This window comes from Rhinolophus ferrumequinum, chromosome 13, assembly GCF_004115265.2.
Source record: "Rhinolophus ferrumequinum isolate MPI-CBG mRhiFer1 chromosome 13, mRhiFer1_v1.p, whole genome shotgun sequence".
Lineage (NCBI taxonomy): Eukaryota > Metazoa > Chordata > Mammalia > Chiroptera > Rhinolophidae > Rhinolophus > Rhinolophus ferrumequinum.
Genome location: NC_046296.1, coordinates 5,781,830 through 5,804,337, shown reverse-complemented (window position 1 = coordinate 5,804,337; position 22,508 = coordinate 5,781,830). Strand labels below are relative to the sequence as shown.

The 22,508-nt window shown below is 40.4% G+C and overlaps 1 protein-coding gene across 9 annotated transcripts in view; it reads right to left on the bottom strand.

Moving 5' to 3' along the window:
- Window positions 1-22,508, bottom strand: part of LIMS1 (LIM zinc finger domain containing 1) — a 150,099-nt gene that overhangs the window by 12,842 nt on the left and 114,749 nt on the right. For 6 of the 9 annotated variants that reach the window (XM_033125176.1, XM_033125177.1, XM_033125178.1 and 3 more), the window contains exon 2: window positions 9,022-9,181. In XM_033125176.1, coding sequence (XP_032981067.1) covers window positions 9,022-9,181 — 160 coding nt within the window. Of the gene's footprint in view, window positions 1-9,021; window positions 9,182-13,444; window positions 13,920-22,508 lie in introns of those variants that run through there. The other 3 variants (XM_033125179.1, XM_033125172.1, XM_033125171.1) reach the window with 3 other exon arrangements.

Sequence of the window (22,508 nt, the reverse complement as noted above, 5' to 3'; positions counted from 1 at the left end):
AGTGATGGACGAATGGTCTCAGAACTGTGTCTCAACTGGCCATTTAACTTTAATAGGAAAAGACTGGTTGATAATAACAACACATAGTAAAACCCTTAGAAGGAAAGTATAGAATGTTTCGTAGACCATTTGTTGTTTCTGTGTGTATGGCAGGTTTTAAAATCAGTACTTTTTAATGGGAACAACTTGACCAAAAATCTGTCACAGAATTTTGAGACTCATTAAAAGAAAGTTTAATGAGGGGGAAAAAAAATGATCAATTTTTACTCTGTATTTAATGAAAGAGAAAGACATACATTGCTTTAAAAATCAAAACAAAGTGAGTCCAGCAGTTAGCATATATACTATATTTGTTAGCAGAAAGTAGAAAAAAGTAGGATTGGTTGTAGTTTGAGTAAGTCTTTTAAGATATGATTCAAATAGGTAGCATATCATAGGAGTTAACAACACTGACCGTGGATCTAGAAGGCCTGGGTTTAAATCCTGGCTGACCCATGGACAGGCTGTGTGACTTTGGGCAAGCTGCTTAACCTCTCAGTGCCTTGTGAGAGTCACAAACCTATTCAGTTTTGGTGGTTTGTTCTGGCTCCTACACTAACTCGCCACGTTCACAATTTTCTGACCACTGCTCTTTTCGCTTTGCTTTCACAGGACTTTCCCTTGAAAGGATGAGTCCTTTTGAAATTAGGGGATGAAAAAGAAAAAGTCCTAAATGGCAAGTTGTCACTGACTACTCCCCACATCTCCCAATCTACCACATATCTGAATACAGAACATCTAACACAGTTCCTACAGCCAAGCTGCATCCTCAACAGGAAAATGCCCGAGGCAGGGAAAGACGGGAAGCCTGTGAGTTTAAGTACTCTTGACTAGCCCCTTCAGATTGATGTCCCGGAGTAATTCATCATAGAAAGGTTTTAGATTCCTTTCTTTTGTAAATTGGGAGAAATAAGTGCTATTGTGAATACAAATATATTATCAGGCAAATCAATATTAGGAGGAAGAATCCAGAAACTGAGTTCCTTGAAGCCAAAACACGTGGATTCAGAAATGGGTTCCCTTGAAACCATCCATACTGCAAACCCCGCACATACCCTGGGGTCTGCCCGTCCCAGTGTGACAGCAACAGCAAGTGGAGAACTAATCTTTTGCTATAACGAGCTGCCTCTTTTTTATAGTATGTAGAAATGATCAACAGTTATGGCCTGATTTCCGAGCCTAGGAAAAAGGCCAGAAGTTGATCCAAAGTAAAACTATAGGTATGTAAAATGAAGAAAAATCAGAAATTATAAATTTGGAAGAATCAAACTTCCATAAATAGTGCGTTTCTAAGAAACCACACATAACGATCCCAAACTGGTTTAAAATATAATAAGCCTATAAGAAATATTAATGCTTCAAATTAGTAGTGTTTAAACAACTCTGATTTAAACTGTTTTAAATTCTGAAGTTTTTGAAGATTCTCTTCGGGGAAAAAAGAATTCTGCTGCTTTAAAGAAAGCTCAGAATTGTGCTCACTTCGGCAGCACATATACTAAGAAAGCTCAGAATTAGAAACTTAGCTAATGTTTTCATTTCAAGTCAAGTGCAAATGTTCAAAATCTTCAAAAGCTTCAACATTTGTACTGGTTAATCATAAATTGCTCTGAGGTCAAGCAGGTAAGCACCTCCCTCGTTTTGTTGGAAAGTTTCCTCCCAACCAGTCTTCCCTTCTCAGGTTTCAGCCTTCCTGAGTAATCATGATTCAGTGTAACAGGAAATGAGTGACGAAAACTCTTTGTAAAACATTTTTTCACTAAATTACTCATCATACGTTGGTCTTTCCTGTTATGCATTCTGTGATGGGAGAAAAAAAGGACACATGTGGGATATTCAAACTAAGGAGAGAGAAAGAAATCTGAAGTATCAACAAAGAACCCAGCCCCTAAATGTGTACTATGCCAAGCTTGTAAAAGGCTGTACACCAAGTCCCTAATCCTTGGTTCAGTCCATCCCAATTTGTAATATTTCTGGAAGTACATCCCTCTGTAACTATTGGTTCCATTACACTTCCAAAAGTATTTTCTTAGGGGAAAAATTAAGATAACTTTCATTGGAGATAATCCCAGATATCACAAAGTTAGATTTAGGAACCACTGTAGTGGCTATATATTATAGCTGGTGCTAGGGTCTCTGGGTTGAATGGGTATTTCCTTCTGCAAATGGCATGTAATCAGCCTTCTCATGCCACCAATTACTTGGTCATTTTACAAATATTTCTTCATGTGTATTGGTGGATGATTGGAAATACGGGTAACTTACGAAAACCAGCACAGATGGAAACAGATTTCCTGCTGAAGATAACTACAATACGCAATTGAAGATCACTAATCACATATAACTCACACATTTACACAATCTGTCTAAATTTTCCTGGTGTGAATATGAGGACATGAACCATGAAAGCTGTCATCAAATTCTACCCAAATCACTTTGAAAACTGTATTCATTCCTGGAACTAGGACATAGTGTGGTCTATACAGCATACCATACATTGTAGGTGTTCCATAAACATTTACCGAATGACGGAATGAAGCAGCAGTGATGGCTATATACAGGAGAGCATTACCTATCAGTTACGTAAGATATCACTCCTAGGAAACCATTTCAGTTTCAGTGAATGCCAGGGCATTATAGTGGAGGAGAACACAGCTCATGGAGACAAGCAGGCCTGATAAAATTCTGATTTGACTACTTACCTACCAGGGAACTGTGGGCAATGTGTCTGAGCCTCATCACGGCCATATGTAAATTGGGAATAAAAATACCTAACTTGCAGGGTCCATGTGAGAATCAAATTAAAGAAAAAGAACAAGAACAGTTTGTAAAACACCTACTATAGTGCCTGGCTCAAAATGGGGGTTAAATACATAATTATTTCAGAAATAAAAAGGTTCATATAATTCACAAGTCTTAGAAAATTAGCAATAATAGGGCATTTATTCATGTATAAAGTACTACATTCCAAGCAACGTGAGGAATGTGAAGCAAAAGAAACCAGGGGAGCCCCACTTCCGAGAGACTCACATGAACCTGGGAAGGAGCACCTCAGCTCTTGGTGGGGTGGGAAGCAACTTGTTTTAATGTGCTCACTTCGTTTCTGTTATTACCCTGATTACTATCTTCTGGTATAGATAAACTTGAAAGAATAATTATTCTAATCACCACTATTTAAAAATTTTTTTTAATTAAAATGCAGATGTAGAATATCTGAATAAAGAAAAATGAATGTCAGTTTGGGGAACCAGCTCTACATGGAAAATGTATCTTGCCTTCTGCTAAATGTGTGATGAACTATCCAAGAATGGTATACTTACTATTTTCCCTTGTGCCAATTTAAATAAGGGAATATAGCTTTCTTTAGCATCTTTCTTATGTGAATTCTTTCTAGAAATACTTTCTAATTAAATTTATGGCACAAGAATTAACTCTGACTGCAGTCAAATCCCTAGAGCTAGGGCTCTAAGGTTTTGCTTGCACAGGGATTGCCTAAACAATCTGGGGAACACGGCCATTTAGAACTGACTTGTCATTACCTGTTTGAAGGGATGCCCTCATTGTTTAGTGCAGTGGTTCCCCACTGAGGCTGACTGCTCCCTAGGGGATATTTGGCAATGTATGGAGATGTTTTTGGTTCTCATAACTGGGACCTAGTGGCTAAAGACGAGGGATGTTACTAGGGTTTCCAGGTGGGAATTCCCATTCATTCTCAGGAATTTGTTTTGCTTTCCCGTTCTTGAATCCTAAGAAAAGTTGGTCGGGAAATCAGGTAAATTGGCTCCTCGAACCCAGTAATACCCATAATGGGAAATAAACGTACTGCTCACACATGCATCTCTTAGACATGTTTCCTATTTATCGCTAGGGTTTCTGGGCAGGAATTCCCGCCCGTTCTTGGGAATTTTTTTTCGCTTTTCCGTTCCCGAATCCCGAGAAAAGTTGGTCGGGAAAATCGGCTTCTTGAACCCAGGTGGTTGCTAGTATTGGCTGTCACTTTGTGGAAACGATTCCTCGTGGAGAACATAAAACAGTTTATATTGGGGTTCGGGAACGGGAAAGCGATCAAAATTCATGACAACGGGTGGGATTTCCCACCTGGAAACCCTAGATGTTACTAAACATCCTACAATGTACAGGACAGCCCCCACCGCCAAGAATTGTCCAGCTCAAAATGTCAGTTGTGCTGAGGCTGAGGAAACCAGGTTTGCTGTGTGCAAACATTACTTACCCGAAGCAGTTCCCACTGGGAAGTGGAGGGAGAGAGGGGCTAACTTACTGGCTACTGTACATGCTACTTTGGATCAAACTCATAACCCTCTGAGACACGTGTGATTAGCCCCTTGTTAGAGAAAACTGAAATTCAGAAAGGTTAAATAATTTGCACCAGCACCAGTAGAGCTTCCACGGCTGGCAGCCCCATGACCTGAGCTTCCTGCTCTGTATCATCACCTCTCTTTGGTAGAGCAATAGAGGATATAACCTAGAATTCTTAAGTTATCTTGTGAGCTTCTATCAGGACTTAGAAGTCATGATGGAAAGGTAACCCTGGCTTCTCTGCCAATATATAATGTGTTCTTTACTTCAGAATTGCTCACTTGAACACAGATGAAGAGGTTAATTCTGTTGGATGTGGGACAATGACATTAGTCTTGTATTACTGGGTTCCTTTTCGACCATGTATCAGTCCACCCTCTATTTGTTCTGGAAAGTCCTAATTATGGCTATGCACTTCCTAAGACACTGTAGGATGAACAGCTTCACTGACAGCTTCTCTCAGTCAGGAAACATTCAGAGCACCCCCTAAAGGCAAGGCACTGTCTAGCAGCCGCTGTGGAGACAGGTACTAACAGTCTGTAAAACCACATTGTAATTATTTTCTAAACACTAGCATCTTCCATTTATTAAGCTCTTATCAAGTGCCAAGGCACTATGCTAAAGTATTTAAAACATAATCTATTCTAGTTTTCAGTGGATTCGGCCAGAGGTGGCGGGGAGGTCTGTCATCAAGTAGATTTAACTTTTCCCTATTGCCAGTCAATCCAGAATACTATGAAGTTTTCATATCGAACTTTCAGAGACTTGGTCAGTGTAGTAGGATAAATTCTTTGAAAACTAAGTCTATCTTGCTCATCATTCTACTAGCATATAACAATGGTGCCTGTCACATTGTAACTGATTAATTAATATTATAAATATTTGCTGAACGAATGGATAGGTCAATGAATGAACAAATACCACTCACAAAATCTCATGGAAGTCAGACAAATAGAGGCTCCTTAGACTCCTCCAGTCTGTGACAGTTCCTCAGGTTTGCCCTGTCCTGCATGACACTTTTGAAAGGTACTGGTCAGGTATTTTGTGGAGTGCTTCTTATTATGAGTTTGTCTCACGGTTAGACTGAAGTCACAGTTTAGGGGAAGAACACCACAGAGGTATATGCTCTACTTGTTGCATCAGTTGGGGCACACATGACATCAACATGACTTACTACCATGTGTGATGATCACTTTGTTAAGTTGGTATCTTCCAAATTAAAGAAAATGGTGAATGCAAAGTTCTTAGCACAGTGCCTGGCATGTGTAAAACAGCCAATGAATGTTAATTATTGTAACGATAATATTTTTAATTATTAAGAGAACTACATTAAAATAACAGGCTTATAGTAAGTACCAAGCTTCCATTTTGTGGGAGGACAAATGGCAGCGGATAGGGAGCAAGAATCTCTCACCCTGGATGTCTAATTAACAGCAATTAGCAGTAAATGTTCAGTAAACAACTAACAAATGTAGGGCTTTGGAAAGAATATAAGCTTTAATATGTGCATTTTTACATGGTTGATTTTTCTTACAGAAAAAAATGTATTTAAAATATCTCCACATAACATTAAAATTCCCTTGGCCAAAAAAAAAAAAAAAAAAAAAGATGGTATCTTCCAGGTTTCTCCACTACAAAGTTGCTACTTTACCTTTTCCTTATCCCTGTTAGAAGTGAATCTAATAAGTCCAGCACACACTCAAGGGAAAGAGAATTAAGCTCCCTTTCTTTTCCTTTTAATGTCTGCTCTTGGAAATAAGAGTTTAATGTTATTTGAATCATTTAAATGAAATGGGGACAGGGGAGTTTTGAATTCAAGAAATGAAGTGATTATATTAAAATCCCAACTTGATAACAATAACAGAACATTTGGGTAATGCCAATATCCCAAAAATCATCTCTTAACTATGGCTCTTCCATTTCAAAGGAAAGTGAGTACAGAGAACCCACCTGTTAGTCTTTACGGCTAGCCTCCTAGAGGAAAGAGTAAGGACTATGGAAATAAAGGAAGGACAAAAGCCATATCAAAAGTACAGAGTGGAAAAGATGCATTTGCTATTACCACCACGACTGCAGCATAGAGTTGTGTCTCAAATGGAAAGCAAATCAGGTAGTTTTCGAGCTTCCTTTTCTGGAAAACAATTTATTGCTGGATGTAACTGAAAATGCAGATTATTTCTTGGAAGCCCTGGATAGCTTTTTTCCTAATATCTTTCAACCAAACGGAAAGGTAGTATTCTGGCCTGGACAAGGGGTTTTAATTGGAAATGTAGCTAAAATAGCAATCTTTCTCAGGAACCCAGGAAGCTTAAGCTGGACAACAGCCTATTAACAGACTAATTGTGGGTGTTGGTAACATCTTCTAGAACACATCAGACAAGCCCAGGGAAGGTATTTATAGTTCAGAGGTAAAGAGGCGTGAAAGGTGGGCAGGAGGACAAATGTGAGTCATGCTTTATTCTGTCCTACTCAAGTCTCTTACAGAGCCTTCCCTCTGACTAAGCACAAGCAGCTTGGCAGCTGACAGGATCCAAATATGGAACCAGGAGCTTAGGAGGTGATCGTGCTTAACGATAGCAATTCCAAAGTGGCAGGCAAACAGACAATAAAGGAAAAATAAAGTGATAGGGTATAGAAGGCCACAGAAGTAAGAAAAATGTTTCAAAATATACACCCTGCCTTTCTCTTTTGAGTTCTTTTCTACTGCTCCTCTGGAATGTCTTCTAAGGTGCTGGCCATAATTATCCATGTCAATAAAAATATCCAAGATTTGAAAAGAATATGTAAGGGAAAGTATACCATATCGAGTATTAGGAGAGCAAACTAGTTTCTAAACCCATTCATGTCACAAATCTGCCATGTTATCAATGGCATTTCAACCTCTCTGGGCCTCACAGGAAAGCAAGGTAGGGGGACAACGGGGTTTACAAAATATGAAAACCAGTGTTTCCTCTGGAGGCAGATTCCTCGGATTCCCTTAAACGTGCTTTGGGAGGCTTACCTCCTACCTTGTCACAGTCCTTGCCCGCCTCCACTGTGCTTGCTCAGAGATCTGAGAATGTTCTGTCCAGACTCCACAGACGCAGGTCCTTGCATCTCCCTCCTGACCCCGTTGCCTTTCTCTTCCCCTGTCTCAGCCCCTAGTGATTTCCTTTCTTCTTGAATCTAATTGCTACCCTGCTCATTACCAATGGCAGCCCCACCCACAGCCCCAGGGGGATGTCTAACCCCCCCAACCCTTCTCCCTATGTCTTCCCTTCTGCCATTGGACACTGTGCCTATTCTGCTCTGCTCCCACCGCAACTGTCACTTGCCATTCCCATCCAAAGGCCATCACCCTGGACAGAAAAAGAGATTCCCACTCCCCCGGGAAGGAGTTGAGAACTGAAATAACGGAGAAACATAATTCCTGTTCCTATCGCTAGCATTTTTGTTGTAGTGAATGTGTGTTTCTAGCACATAGTAGAAGCTCAAAATGTGTTCCAGTGAATACAGTAGTGTTCCTGAATCAAAATTCTTAAGGTTGTTTCCCAGAGTGAAGTTGCTATACCCACAGTAGTTTTATTTCATGTACCCATGACGGACGGCTGGCCCTGGAACCAGACTCTCACAAGGCATTGTTTCTACGGGAAAATGCTGTCTGAGCCACAAACAATCAACTTACTAATGACCTTTAACAACTACCCTTCCTTCCTCAGGAATGGCTTATAAAGGAGGGAAATTAAACCTGTTAGGCAAAAGAAGAACTCAAACAGCAGCTATCTGTAGTTATACAGTTCTATGTACATATATGAATATTATCATATAGAGATACACATATGAATAACATATATATACAAATATTTAAGCAGTTGGTAAAAGTAAATTAAGTGACACCTCTCCCTCCTCTCTCTCTCTCTCTCTCTCTCTCTCGCTCTCTCTCTCTCTCTCTCTCTCTCTCACACACGCACACACACACACCCCAATTTTATCTCCATTAAGAGCATGGGGTCAGCCTCCCGAGACCAGTCCTAAACATAGACGTTTACTGTGAGAAGGGGGTTTCAGTCATCGTAAGAATACAAAGTGTAGGCCACAGGGTAACAGCAGAGCATCACAAAAAATAAAGTATTTGAAAAAGACCATAAGACACATAGAAGAGCTAAATGTGGGCAGGGCATCTCCCCCAAATACTCATTTCAAACAAGAGCCTCTTTAGAAAATAAACACATGGAAGGTCCCACTTGTTGCCTAAAAGTCACGGAGTAGGTAACAGATACCTTTCCTCTAGAGAGGATATCCAGTGGTGCTCTGAGAAGGAGGAAAGACACAGAGGCAGGAATCACGCAAGTATGTGTAGGGAGCAAACAAGTGGGGACCTGAGTGGATACGCCAGAAAAACTGTGGCTGAAGTTTATGAAAGAATTTGCTCAGCTAAGTGCTCAGGTCTGACAGGCTGAGTCACGGTACTGCGGGTTCTGAAATAGGAAGATGAAATGAACAGTATAAATGGTGGGGTCTGTCAGCGCACACATAAGCCACCACTGACCTGACAGTTGCCAAATACCCAGCTCTGTAGCTGGCACTTCAATGCAATCTTTGACATTGAAATTTAAAGGGAAGAGGGACGCCTCAAAAAAAGGAGGGAAAGGGAATGGTACCTTTATGCTTCTGTCCAAGTTGACTCACCTCATAGAAAAGTCCTTCTGGAAACTGCTGGAAACACTGAGCGCACACGAAACACTGTTCATGGTACAGCTCGCCATTACTGTTTACAATCTTCTCGGCGGGCGCAAAACCCCCCCTGCAGCGCTCACAAGTGGCGTTAGCAAGGGCATTGGCCATGTTGCTGTAACACAAAGGACAGGAAGTCACGGATTGCCAACCTTTTCTTAGACGTAAGAACAAAAAAACACAAAGAACTAAAGAGCGCATTCTATCTGATCATAAAAAGATTTTATCTATAAAGGCCAATTTCTTGCTTGTGTCATAAGTACTCAATTCAGACTTTTCCCATCTCTTTGTCCTAGCACCTTAGGTTCAGAACGGGTCTCTTGCTTCGACCCTGTTTTTCTTTAACAGTTTTGACATTCCTCTTGATCAATATACCATGAATGAGTGCCTACTACCTTTAGGCTCTAGGGAGAGAGATGAAGGTCAAGAATTGCCCTCATGGAGCTCGAGTTTACAGCTTGAAAAGAAGCTTAATTAAAATACCCACAAGTCAGAATCTCAAAGCCAATTTCTCTCCCTTCTGAGAACAGAATCTAAACCACGTCAACTGAATGCCATGTCATAGCATAGACACAGATGATCCCTTTGGTTACATCCTGTTGAAAGCAACTGCTTAAGTAACTCTTAAAACCAGCCAAAATCCCTCAGTCCTATAATCTAATTGACAAGACAAGTATTGAATACTAATATTATAAAATACATCTTAAAATCAAAGAATTTTACCATTATGACAATCATTTTACAGATGACGAAATGTAAGTTCAGGGAAGTGGAGTGACTGGCCCAACCCCACAAAGCTAGTAATTCGTTAAGGGAAGCTACAGGATGAGAATCCAGGTCTCCCACTCAAAATCACAACTGGAATACAGAATCAATTTCAAACACTTGAAAGGACATGATAGGGACTCCACCACACTTTACAATGAAGAAAGTAAAAGCAGGCATCAAGTTACTGACGATGAGCCCAATGACTTGTAACTCCCTCGCCAGTCATTCCACTCTACTCAGGAGGCATCCAATAAATGGTCCCAAGATTTGTGCACTTTGCAAGAAAAGCATATAATCAGATAATTAGTTATTCTCTAATAGGCCCTCTGAACTTCACGTAAAGAACTGTTTTGTTTCTGGAAGGTCTCCAAGTGGAGAAGGTCACCTAAGCAGAGTAGTCATTGGCTAAGCCGTCCTTCGTAATTTGGCAAGTTTCTTTTCAGATGCCCACTCAGAGTGCAAACTCTACCTATGTGTCTGGTCCCCTGGGGCAGCTTCTGACCCACCCAGCATTGAATCAGTCCACCTGTACAGGTACTGCCTTCATTCTCCTGGATCTTCACAACCTCCCTGTGAGGCAAGTGGGCAGGCGAGTCTGCATTTTATGGACAGATTAATTGCCTTGTCTCTTACCAGTTTCTAAGTTTTGCTGCTTCTTTAGCAAAAGTGTTCGCACATACCTTGTTTCATCTCCACCTTACCCCAATGGAGGGCAACTTGGCCTTCTTCCCCAAAAGTTTCAAAGAACAGTATTCCTATTTTGTAGCCTTGCCTTAACTTAGCACCATATTCACACTCTAGTACCAATCAACACTCAATTTTAGGCTTAATTTAGGCTTGACAGGCTTCAGTATAGAATTAAAATCACCCTCCCCCCCAAAAAAAAGGAGAAAAGGAGGAAGGGAAGCAGCCTCATTGCTTGGCAAACCTGGCCTAAATCACATATTAAAAGGAATTTTCTACTGTCATTTCAAAATTACTGTAGGTTAGGGAGAAAAATCTGTAAAATTCCCTTCTTCACATGGCTTTGCCATAAGCCAGATAAATTATGGAAGTTTTAGCAAAGCTCTGGGAAGGTTTGTGCTTCCTCTTTTCTTCTGATGAAAATCCACAAAATACATGCTTGATGAAAGTATAGTAAGCCCATACCTGCCCTGATAATTCTTAGTTTTGAGGATGAACTAAGAAATAGTATATAAAACCACTTTGGAAACCAGAAAAGGCTACTCAAATATAAAGCATTTTTATTCATTTAAAACTCTCTCAAAAGGGTTTGGATTCACCAAAACCTCAATGATTTTAATAGAACTCCAAAAAAGCTAGAAAAGAAGACCATTCCAGAATGTCCTGATTCATTATTACCTAGGTCAGTGGTTCTCAAAACTTAGGGGACACTGTGACCTTTTTAAGGGGTTCAAAGGTCATTCCTTTTCAAACTACATCTTTGTGGTAGACTGTGTTTTCTTTATATACTTTTAATCTAAAACAACATATTAGAATAAACGCAGAAGCAGTTATGAGAAACTGTCTTTTATTAAGACAGACGTTAATGAGATTTGCAAAAATGCTACAATGCTACAATTCCTACCAAGCTTTTGTTGTTTTAGAAACACTTTTCATTAAAATATTAACATTAATATTTAATATTACTGTGTAATGGGCTTATTATTTTAAATGAACTAATACTTAAAATATTTCTCAGTTTTAGTTTCTAATGCAGTAAATATTGATAAAGCAAAAACTCTTTGGGACCTTAGTAATTTTTAAAAGTGTAAAGGGGTCCCAAGATCAAACTGTTTATCATTGACTTTTATACTACAGACTGTTTATATTCAAGTTCAAGGACTCAAATAGTTAGAATTAGAAAACAGACACGTTATAAAAAGAAGCACAAAGGTTTTTCGCATACACAGGAAAAATAAACTAGTTTTAGAGATAACATAATATGTATTTTTTGAAGAAGTATTCCTTTTTATAACAAGCAGGAAAAGAAAAGGAACAGAACATTAGAGGAAACTTGCAGGAAAAAAAATACCAATAATCTCATCAACCTACTGAAACTGTTTACATTTCCCTTTCCTGTTTTCGATCCTCTGGCATTATGTATTTTTTTAACGGATTATTTTTTACAGCAGTTTTAGGTTCACAGCAAAATCGAGAGAAAGGCACAGAGATTCTCCACATGCCCCCCCCACCCCCCGTCCCTACACACACGTCGCTCCCATGCAACTAACATCCCCCCCCAGGTGACACATTTGTTAAAATGGATGAACCTGTATTAACCTATGTATTTTTTTACAGCTGATTTTCATATTTTATATTTAATACACAAAATACAAGTTACTTTTTAAACAATCATGAATGATAGTTATAGCTGTTAATTATAATAAATTGGCCAATTTCTCAGAAAAGAATTTCCACTAAAATTTTCAACAAAAGGGTTGATGACAAGGGCTATATACATTGTGATATCTGTAACTATCTATCTATCTATCTACTTACCTACCTACCGATATACACATGTATAAAAGCCTTTAGCACGGAATGTCCGTAACTGCCCAGTCATAATTGTTTTAGCTGATCTACTTCCACAAATCAACCACACACAGAAAACTTGACATCATCAGCTTTCTTTTATTTAAGTGCCTCATTTATCAAAGTATGTGTAACAAATTTTCTATTATTAAAATGCAAAAATGTGTAAATTCAAACAGCATCTTGAGAGTTCACCAAGCATTCTGGTTGCAGTGAAATTATAATTGCCCGGTTACTCTTAAAAAGAGCTCTTTATGACTTGTGAAAATAAATGACATCTGTTGCAATACCACACAGAATGCATTCATGGAAATAGAGAATCAGGTCAATCAAACTCTCCTCTACTCTCAACTCATAAATTGGGGATTTGCAATAATTCCAAGCTTACAACTTTGCTTAAGGTCAACAATCTTACCTGAATGAGTTAGTCTAAATATTACTCTACACTATTTAAAAAAAAACACAACTGTTTGCTAAAACTCATTTAGTAAAACGAATAGATTTAACTTGTAGGGTTAACCGCTTGAACGCATGATGTATCTATCTATATGTCTATCTATCTCCTGGTTACACAACATCCTTTTTTATTCATTCAGTCCCCTAGAGACAGTATTAAGAAACCCAGTTGGCCTACTTCAAACTGCTGACTGTTAAACATAATAAAAATCTGTATCTTTATCAGCAGTCTGCAATTCAATTTTTCAGTTTCCCCCACCTGCCTCTTGTCTGGGGGAAGTTTTAGAGGATAAAGTTTTTCTATTATAAATCCTGACAATGAAAAAACTAACCCTCCCTTTTGGACTACACAATGAAAATGTACTATTATCAGGAACCCACTGAAGAAGACAAAGACGTTCCTACTCTTAATTTAAAGGTAGCACTTTCTTTCACATCAGCATTTCATCCAGCAGAAGGTTTCCAATGCCAGGCAACCTACTTGCCTGCTGGAATATGCTGCATCACCCTGGAAAGCCCCTGCTGAAAGCCAAGGAAATAAAGCCGCAAATGGCTCGGGAACTAAAAGCCCAGGAAGGCTAGGTCTGGAAGAGGGGAACTCCAGGAGAGAGACACTTACAATTTTGCATAAAAGTCACAGAACTCCTTGTAGACTTTTACGTCACTGTGCCTGCGCTGCAGTTTAGACACGGCCCTCTCGTCTTCATTTCCATTAGCCTGGTGGATACCGTTCAGGGCTGTCTGGGGGATTTCTTCATTCTCTGGGATAACAGAGGGGTGCACCCTGCCTGGGAACGCCATCGTTGCTGCTTGCGAGCTGGGAGCCCAGGGCTGAGAGCAGCGGGACAGGAGACGGAGAAACAATGTCCAGGCCTCCCCCGCTTCCTTGCCAGGGTCACTCCCACTGTGCCCACACACGTCAGCCCCAGGCTCGCCAGGGTCGCTCCTGACCCTTCACGTTAAGAGCTCCAGCAGAAAGCAGTCCGTTGTCCTGACAGTCCTGGGTTACTGAGGCGTTTTGGGAGCTCTAGAGAATATTCCACAAAGTCGTGACCCAGTCTTTGCCAAGCAGCCTTCCAGGTGGACTGTGTCTGTTCTCACTGCTGCAGGAATGGCCAGCTTGGCAGGCCTCGAAGAGAAGAAACAGCCACGTGCCCTAGCTGCCTGTCGCTGGGCAGCGACAAGGGCAGCGACAACACGAACACTCTGCCTCTCAACTTCAGTGGGCATAAGCATCTCTTGGAAAGCGTGGAAATTGGAGAGCGTGGAAAACACCCCCGGGAATTTGGGGCCCCTGATAAGCTCCCGGTGAGGCTGGCACTGCTGACACACTCTGAGGGGCACCACGGTGCCCAGGTCATGCATGTGCCCTATGGCTGCCCTGTGAGTCAGTAAAATTAAGAGCTACATCTGACTTATTTATCCTCACCCTTGGACGCAGTAAGAAGTCAATAATGTGTTCAATGAACGGACGCAGGAGGTAATAGGGAAGAGCGGAGCTTATTAGTTAGAAGTCTTTCTATTTGACCTCCAGCTAAGCCTGTAACAGGTGAGCCACTATTTCTTGGTCTTTTCTCAGGACTAAGGATGCCACTGGCATGTCTTATTCTGCCACATTACAGGTCTTATAACAGTGTCAGCAATGAAGATGATGATGTAGGATCATGGGTAATAAAAGGCTTCAGAAGCTTTCTCAAGTCCCAGTGCTCTCAGCACCAATGCGCATCCCACCAAAATCAAGGTAACAAGGGGCGCTTGAGCAAGAAAATCTAGAGCATAGGTAAAAGGTACACTGACGAGCAGGATAGGTCACACGAGAGATAGGAGAGCCATTTTGTCATCAGCAAGACAAAATGCAGCGGAGACTCTCAAGTAATAACTATAAATAACGATATCTAAGTGTTAGTGCTTACTATCATATTCCTATGAGGTAGGTATTATTTACAGATAAGGAAACTGAGGCACAAATTAGTTGAATAATTAGTACATAGGCGGTGCAGTCAAGATTTAAACCTACGTGGTCTTATTCTAGAGCCTCAGGTGTTAATTACTATGTGAAAAAAATGGTTAAACACAATTACTGGAAAGCAGAATAGGTTGACTAGAAAAGCGTAAAACTAGGACTAGAAGCAGAAAATGAGGTCTGGGCTTTCCACTTTGAAGCCCAATGATCTCAGAGTACAGGTCGGAACTCCAAGGCTGTGGATCCTGCTGAGGTGCAAAGCCTGTGGCTGATGGAACAAAAGACTCACCATTTTTAAATAGGAAAGAAACAACCTCAAGGCTTATTTTACAATGACCATGTGGAATATAGAGGGGAGCAAGCAAGACACGGAGGGACATGGACCCAGATGGACACACACACACACACACACACACACACACACACACGAAACAATGCACTGAATTAGGGGTAGCATGATAGGAAGAGGGGAGCCATCCAAGCCTCCTGCCCAGAATACTTCTTCTCTATTAATCTATTTTCTCTATTCACATTTCTACCTCACCTAAGACACTCCTCTTTCTAAAACTCAATCTTTATTTTAATTATCTTTAAACTTCCCTATTTCAGTGTACTGAGACCAAGTCCATGAACATGGGGATGTGCTCTTCGCAGGGTAGAGTCTAGACAATGTCTTGATGGTGAAAAAGAAGCAAGGGAGTCCCACCGCCCTCTGTTCTCAACAATAATCCTTCCAACTTGCCAGTTTACAATTAGCTTTCATATGGATTTAATTTACCCTGTATAAAAATAAACAAGACTGAAATTACCTTCTCAGAGAGCTTAAGTAACCTGCTTAAAGTCACACAGCTAGTAAGTGGGAGGTCCCAAATTCAAATTCAGACATCTGACTCCAATGTTTCTGTTTGTTTAATCTCTTTATAAAATCCATCCTGTATCAGTGCCTCCGGTACTAATATATTTCTCCACACCTAAGGAAAGAAGCTCTATGCCTTTGTTTTCCTTATAAGAGTCTTTACAGTTCTTAATCCATATTAGGTCCAGTAAATGCAAATCACATTCCTTCTCCTGCCAGAAACATCATCAGATCCAAACTATTCTGCCCACACTGAGGTAATGCTACTGAGAGATACCAAACTGCAGGGTAGAACACTGAGGTAGGTATGGGAAGAGTCCCCTTTCCTTTCAGCTCAAACAGTATCCAGGAGGGCAGGGGACAAGTTCTCTACCTTCTTTTAGCCTCCCTCACTTCACATGCCAAAAAATGTAATCTGCAGGAGGGTAGGAATCTTGTTTTGTTCATGCCCATATCATGAATAGAGCCCATCACTTAGCAGGTATGCGATAATTATTTGTTGATGAAGGAACTGGGGTTAATAATCCTTTTACTTGATCTAGCAAACCATGGAAACAATGAAAGAGAAAATTAGCTGACAATCTGCTAAGCACTTTGAGTCAGCAGATCTAAAAATGTAACTAATTATCTTATTTACTTTGGAACAACTGGTCTTATTTCTACTAGACAGAACAGCTGAACTATGAAAAAGCTAATGGTTCACGAATACAAGACACAATGTAGTCTCTTATCTGCCAAGGAATTCGAAATAATCTGAAAGAACTGCAATCAAATTTTTAATTTTATTTTGAAATACAGAGTCACAGAAAGTTGCAAAGATTGTACAGAGAAGTCCTGTGTATACTTTATCCAGCTTTCCCTGGTGATTACATCTTACCTAACTATTGTACAATATCAAAGCCAGGATTCTGACATTGGTACAATGTGTGTATAGGGTAGATACATGTAACCACCACCCTAATCAAGATATAAAACTATTCCATCACTACAGAGATTTCTCCCATGTTATCTGATAGTCACACCCCCCCCCCACCCTGCCATCCCTAACCCCTGGAACTACTAATCTGTTTTTCATCTATGTAATTGTAACTTAGAGAATGTTATTGCTGTGAACTGATTGTGTCTCTCCAAAATTCCTATGTTGAAAGCCTAATCCCCAATGTGATGGTATTTGCAGATAGGGCCTCTGGGAGGTGATTAGGGTTAGATTAGGTCAGGAGAGTGGGACATTAATCCCTAATGATGGGATTAATACCCTTATAAGAAGAAGTGACACAGATCACTTTCCATGGGCCACATGATGATACAGCCAGAGTAACTGTCTGTCTATAAGCCAGGAGGTAGATAGACGCTTATCTGACATCAGATCTGTTGGGGCCTTGATCCTAGAATTCCTAGCCTCTAAAATCTTGAGAAATAATTATTTGTTCTTTAAGCCATAAAGTCTATAGTATTTTTGTTATAGCAGCCCAAACTGACTAAGACAATTACATAAATGGAATCATACTATATGTGGCCTTGGAAGGTTGGCTTTTCCCACTCAGCATATTGCGCTTGAGATCCACCCAAGTTGACTGTGTGTATATATATACATACACACACACACACACACACACACACACGTCAATAGCTTACTTCTTTTTGTTGCTGAGTAGTATTCCATGGTATGCACATAGCATGGTTTCTCTAACCATTTACCCACTGAAGGCCATTTAAATAGCTCTTAGTTCGGGGTTGTAAGTGTCTTTAGTTGTGCTGCCATGGCTGCCTCAATGTCCTGAATCGATTCAAAACGTTTTCTTTTCACAGTCATTTTGTCTTTGGGGATGAGCCAGAAGTCTCACGGTGCCAGATCTGGTGAATAAGGTGGATGAGGACACACCGTCATGTTTTTATTTGACAGAAATTGCTCTACCAGAAGCGATGTGTGACATGAAGTACTGTCATGAAGGAGGATGAAGTAAAGACCTCACGAAAGTGGACTTCCAGAACTGCTTCAGAAAGTGGCAGGAACGATGGGATAAGTGTGTTCGAAGCAAGGAGGTGTATTTAGAGGGGGATTAATGGCAATGTGTCTTTTACTGTAATAATTTTTTTATTTAAACATTCACCGTATTTTGTGATCACACCTCATATAGGGGTGTCAGTTGGTCATCCACTTCTCTTATCCAACTACCATAAAGCAGAGCTAAAAGAAATGTGTTATTTTTCCAAGAGGACAAGAGGGTAATTTGAGGCCAAATAAACACCATTGCTCAAGTTTTATATCCAGGCATTTGGGTACTTTTAAACCATTTTTGGCACTTAATATAGCTCTAACAAATACAAACAATCCATAAGAAAAATATTTATTTGAACTCCCTTGATTGAAACCACTAGTCCCACTACAGTGGCATCAAACAGCCCCGTGAAGTAGGTTGGGAGGCTGTTTTTAAAAAAATACCAAACAAGCCATTCTTGTTTGAACAGAAGGCCTGTTAGGTGTTTTTTGCTGAAGAAGTAGAGTTTCCTAAGGCCTATGATTCCTTAAGGGTTCTTCTCAAGAGATTCTATAATCTGATAAACTCTCCTCATTACCATGGCTAATTTGGGTCTTTGGGAGATCACACAGGACAGCTGTGAACCCCAAACATCCCTTAAATCCACCAAAGTAGAGGAATTTATATTTCACAAACTTAACATTTTCTCATCATCTGCATCCTACACTCTACCACGTACTGAAGCAATCGTTTTCTCATTATGTACTGTGCAGTGTCTGAGTCCATGCAGGCTGTGAAAACAAAACACCAGACTACGTTGGTTATAAACAACTCGAATTTATCCCTCATAGTTCTAGAGGTTGGAAGTCCACGATCAAGGCCCCTGCATGGTCAGGTTCTGGGAAGGACTCTCTTCTCCTCTTCCTGGTTCATCACCAGCACCTTCTCATGGTGGAAGGGGCTAGGGATCTCTGTAACACCACTTTTAGAAGGGCATGAATCCCATTCATGAGGGCTCCATCCTTGTAACCCAAGCACCCCAAAGGTCCCAACTCCCAAGGCAATCGCCTTTAGGGGTTAGGACTTCAACATATGAATTGGGGGGGGGGGGGAACACAAACATTCAGGCCATAGCAGACAGGACTTGGGACCCTTGCTGAGTGCACCTAACAGCTTGTTAGATGCCAAACCACACACAGCATATTTGATGTTACACTGACCATTCTAGCATCCAACAAAGAATGCTGCCAGGCTTCAGATTCCATCAGTCCAGCTAACTCCACGATTTCTGCCAAAACAAATTCCACCCCTGACATAATACATAACCAAAAATAAATAATCTACTGAGAGCTATCATACAAAAATAAACTGCAGCTATTTCCAGGAGCTCAGCCTTCATAATCATGAACATGGCTGCCAAAATTAAAAATCTACTTTTTAATACCTGGTATTTTTAAATTAAAATTCTCTCAAATAGCAACTACTGAATTACACGCTCCACTACCAAATATTTCATCTATGTGGTTTTTAAAACCCATGCTGAACATTATGACCAATTGTCTCTAAAACATGGGACTCTAATATAGGGAAAATGGCTATTCAATGTTTTGTAGCATTCCAGAAAGATTTAAGTATGTGGATGGCTAATCCAAGCACTTGGCAATAACAACTACTAGAATGAAGCTTCTCCAATGTCAGTCAAAGGTTTCCATGAATGGGGTAGTATCCAAATTGTTGAGATGGCCTGGTTAAATTACCATATGGTAAAATAAATTATTTTCACTGTGATTCTCTATCGTACTCGCATGGAAAATTTAATCTGAGTTTCCCCTGCTACTAAAAACAAAACACTCATGACATGGAAGTGAAGATAATGGAGCTGGAAAGTTCTTTCTCATTCCCCAGCTTCCAGGAAAAATGCACGGTGTTTTCGTTAAACAGACAGTGAGGAAAGAGACAAAGCCTGGCCAGAAAAGGAAATGGAATTGTAACTAATATACCATTTTGCCTTGTCTGTTTAAATTGTTTCCTAATTCCTGATTGCACAAGGAAAAAGAAATTATTCATTACAATAGGGGCAAGAATAAGAGAGGAATGAGGTGCACATCTTCTCAAACAAATTTAAAATGAAGAAAATTGCACATTTGTTATCTGCTTGCACTGGCGTTGCTTTTCAGGATCGTGATGAAAGCAGGGAAGAGCCTCTGAAGTCCGGCCGAGTACGTTAGAAATAACTGAAGAGGCTAAGTGAAAAACTTCATCACCTAACGAAGGTGAAAAGAGTGTGGAATTATCTCCCTCTATGGCAGCAACCGCCCTCCCCAGGGCGCCAGCTCCTCCCAGAACAATCGGGCATGACAAGGAGGCGAGGACCAGAGAAGGCTAGCTGCATCTGACTGTTACACCTGTGAAAGGCAACTCACCTAAAGTTAGACTATCTTTGGTGCTGGAGACAGATTTACAGCACCCCAATCTCCGTGATATTTTAAGAAGAGTGTCCATATCCCTCATAAAGAAAATAAGTAAAACACAATTTAATCTCTGGTTGAAACTTTTCAGTTAGTAAACCAGAAGGCACATTTTTAGTTCTAAAATCAACAATTAAAATACAGTGTTTCTAGTAAAATAGGTGATACAAATCCCTCCTCTGGTGTCTGAGGGAAAATGCCATGGTTTCCTTCTCCAAGCCCACAGGGAGGTAACACAAGGCACACAGGAGAGGGGCGCCTGCTGCACGCACCCCGCCGCTGGCCCCAGGGGTCTGTAACACCGAACAGCCCCGGAAGGGCTCCGCAGCTCAGAAATCCTCTGCCCCCCCAAGGCACAAATTACTGCAAAAAAATAGTTCAGTTACTGAATCTTAACCAACGTCACAAGTATCGACAGCCCATTTAGCAGCTTGTGTCTTCTTGGGAAGTACCTCACTCACTCGGGATGAGCTCTAGAAAAGATTTCCAACATTATGCAACCCACCAGCCGCATTCACAAAAGACTTCAGAGTGTAAAGGATACGGAGTCTGGGGAAGGCGGAGAGAGACTAGAATAAAGCTCATCACCGTGTTCTCCCCTTTCTCCGTCACACTCTGTTTATCCAGGTCTATTTTATCCAGAGGCATTCTGAACCATATGCAGAGAAAACAGAGTTCAAGATTCGTGATCCCCCTCCCGCCCTGCACAAACATAGCCGACCTGACTCTACCTACAACTAGCCACCCTGTCTGTACCATCATGAAGACGTTCTCTTCACAGAAGGGAACTCACCAGAAAAAGAAAGATACAAAATTAGATTGAGAAAGCAGCAAAAATTAGATTGAGAAAGTAGTTTAAAAAAAGGCAAAATCATTAATAGCAAAAATCGAACAAATCGTTTGAAAAATGGGGCGGCCCAAGGTTCTGTAAACCCCATGTGTATGGGACAGGAGCACTGTGTTGCATTGTTTTGTTTGATAAGTTTAATTTCCCCACCCCTCTTGGCCCAAAAGTATTATTACAGAAAATTTATAAAAGGCAGAAGACTCATATTCCTGAATCTAGAAATAAGCACTCTAACATTTTGATCTCTATTCTTTCTAAAAATACATATACACATATTCGTGTGTAATTTTAAATAAAAACAGGACTGTTGAAAGATGACTGTTTAGAATAATCTTTAATAGGGATGACCAGACATTTCTAGTACGGGGTGATACACCCAAAAGGACATTTCGACCAGAGCTGGTGAGCCGCTTCCCTCTCCGGAAGCTCAGACATGCTCCAGCGAGCTCATGTACATCGGTATGAATTTCTCCTCTCAGTAAAGAGAACTCTGTAACTATCATCACTGCAGTTTGAAATCTAGCTCTCTTGCAAATTTTCTCTCACTGGATCCCCCATAGTCGCTCAAATAAGCAGAGTGTTTGTTCTGTCAGCTGAAAAACCATTCTTAAAATGACCTTTCATAGGCTGGGCATTTTTTCTCTTGAATTTTTAAACATCTTCACTGGAAAATGTCTCTGTAGCAGTTCCTCCATCATTCAAATCTTTCCTCTCTGGCATTAGTATTGTGATCTTCTAACACATATTCTCGCCCTTAAACATCTTTTCAAAAAGGTGTATTGTGCTCTGACCAAAATAGACAAATTTCAGAAAAACACATATTTCAAGTACGGAACAACAATAATTTTAGCTAAGATTGTTGACTTAAGGAGAATGCCCGCCCAGCTTACCAGGGAAACCTTTCTGGTGTACTCATGAGCTCCGTCTATGGCTGTGATGGCCAGCCATCCAGAAGGACCAAACCTTCTGCTTCTCAATTACATTCTTATTTTAGTTCTGATTCAGCCAGGATATCTCATTGAACACTGCCCTTCAGCTAAGCTGGTAGAAGTCAGTGGGAGTTTTAATTTTGTGACTAAGCTTAATACGAATCTTTTTTCCTCAATGATAAAAGAAAACCATGAGAATTGCAGTATGGAAGGACAGAAAATAACATTTTACTCAAGTCAAGTGAAAATAATCCTTTCAAATTTAAATCTACTTATATTTCATTGCCAGTTGTTTTTAACATGGAACATGTTTTCATGCATATTTTACTGCATTGAACAACATTTGAAACTATAGGACAGGATCAAGCAGAAGAAATGAAAGTTTAATTTTTTTCCTAACTTTAAAAAGGTTTCTTCTGAGAGGTCCAAGATAGCAGACTAGGTAAACGCTATGCCAACTGCCTCCGGGGACCACACCAAAATTACAAATAAATTATAGAACAATCAACCTCAAGAATGATTTTAAGACTAGCTGAACAGAACCCTGTAACTAAGGATATAAAGAGGCCACATCGAGAGTGGTAGGAAGGGGGGACACGTGAAGCGGGCTGACCCCACGCCCAGCAATGGTGGCTGAACGC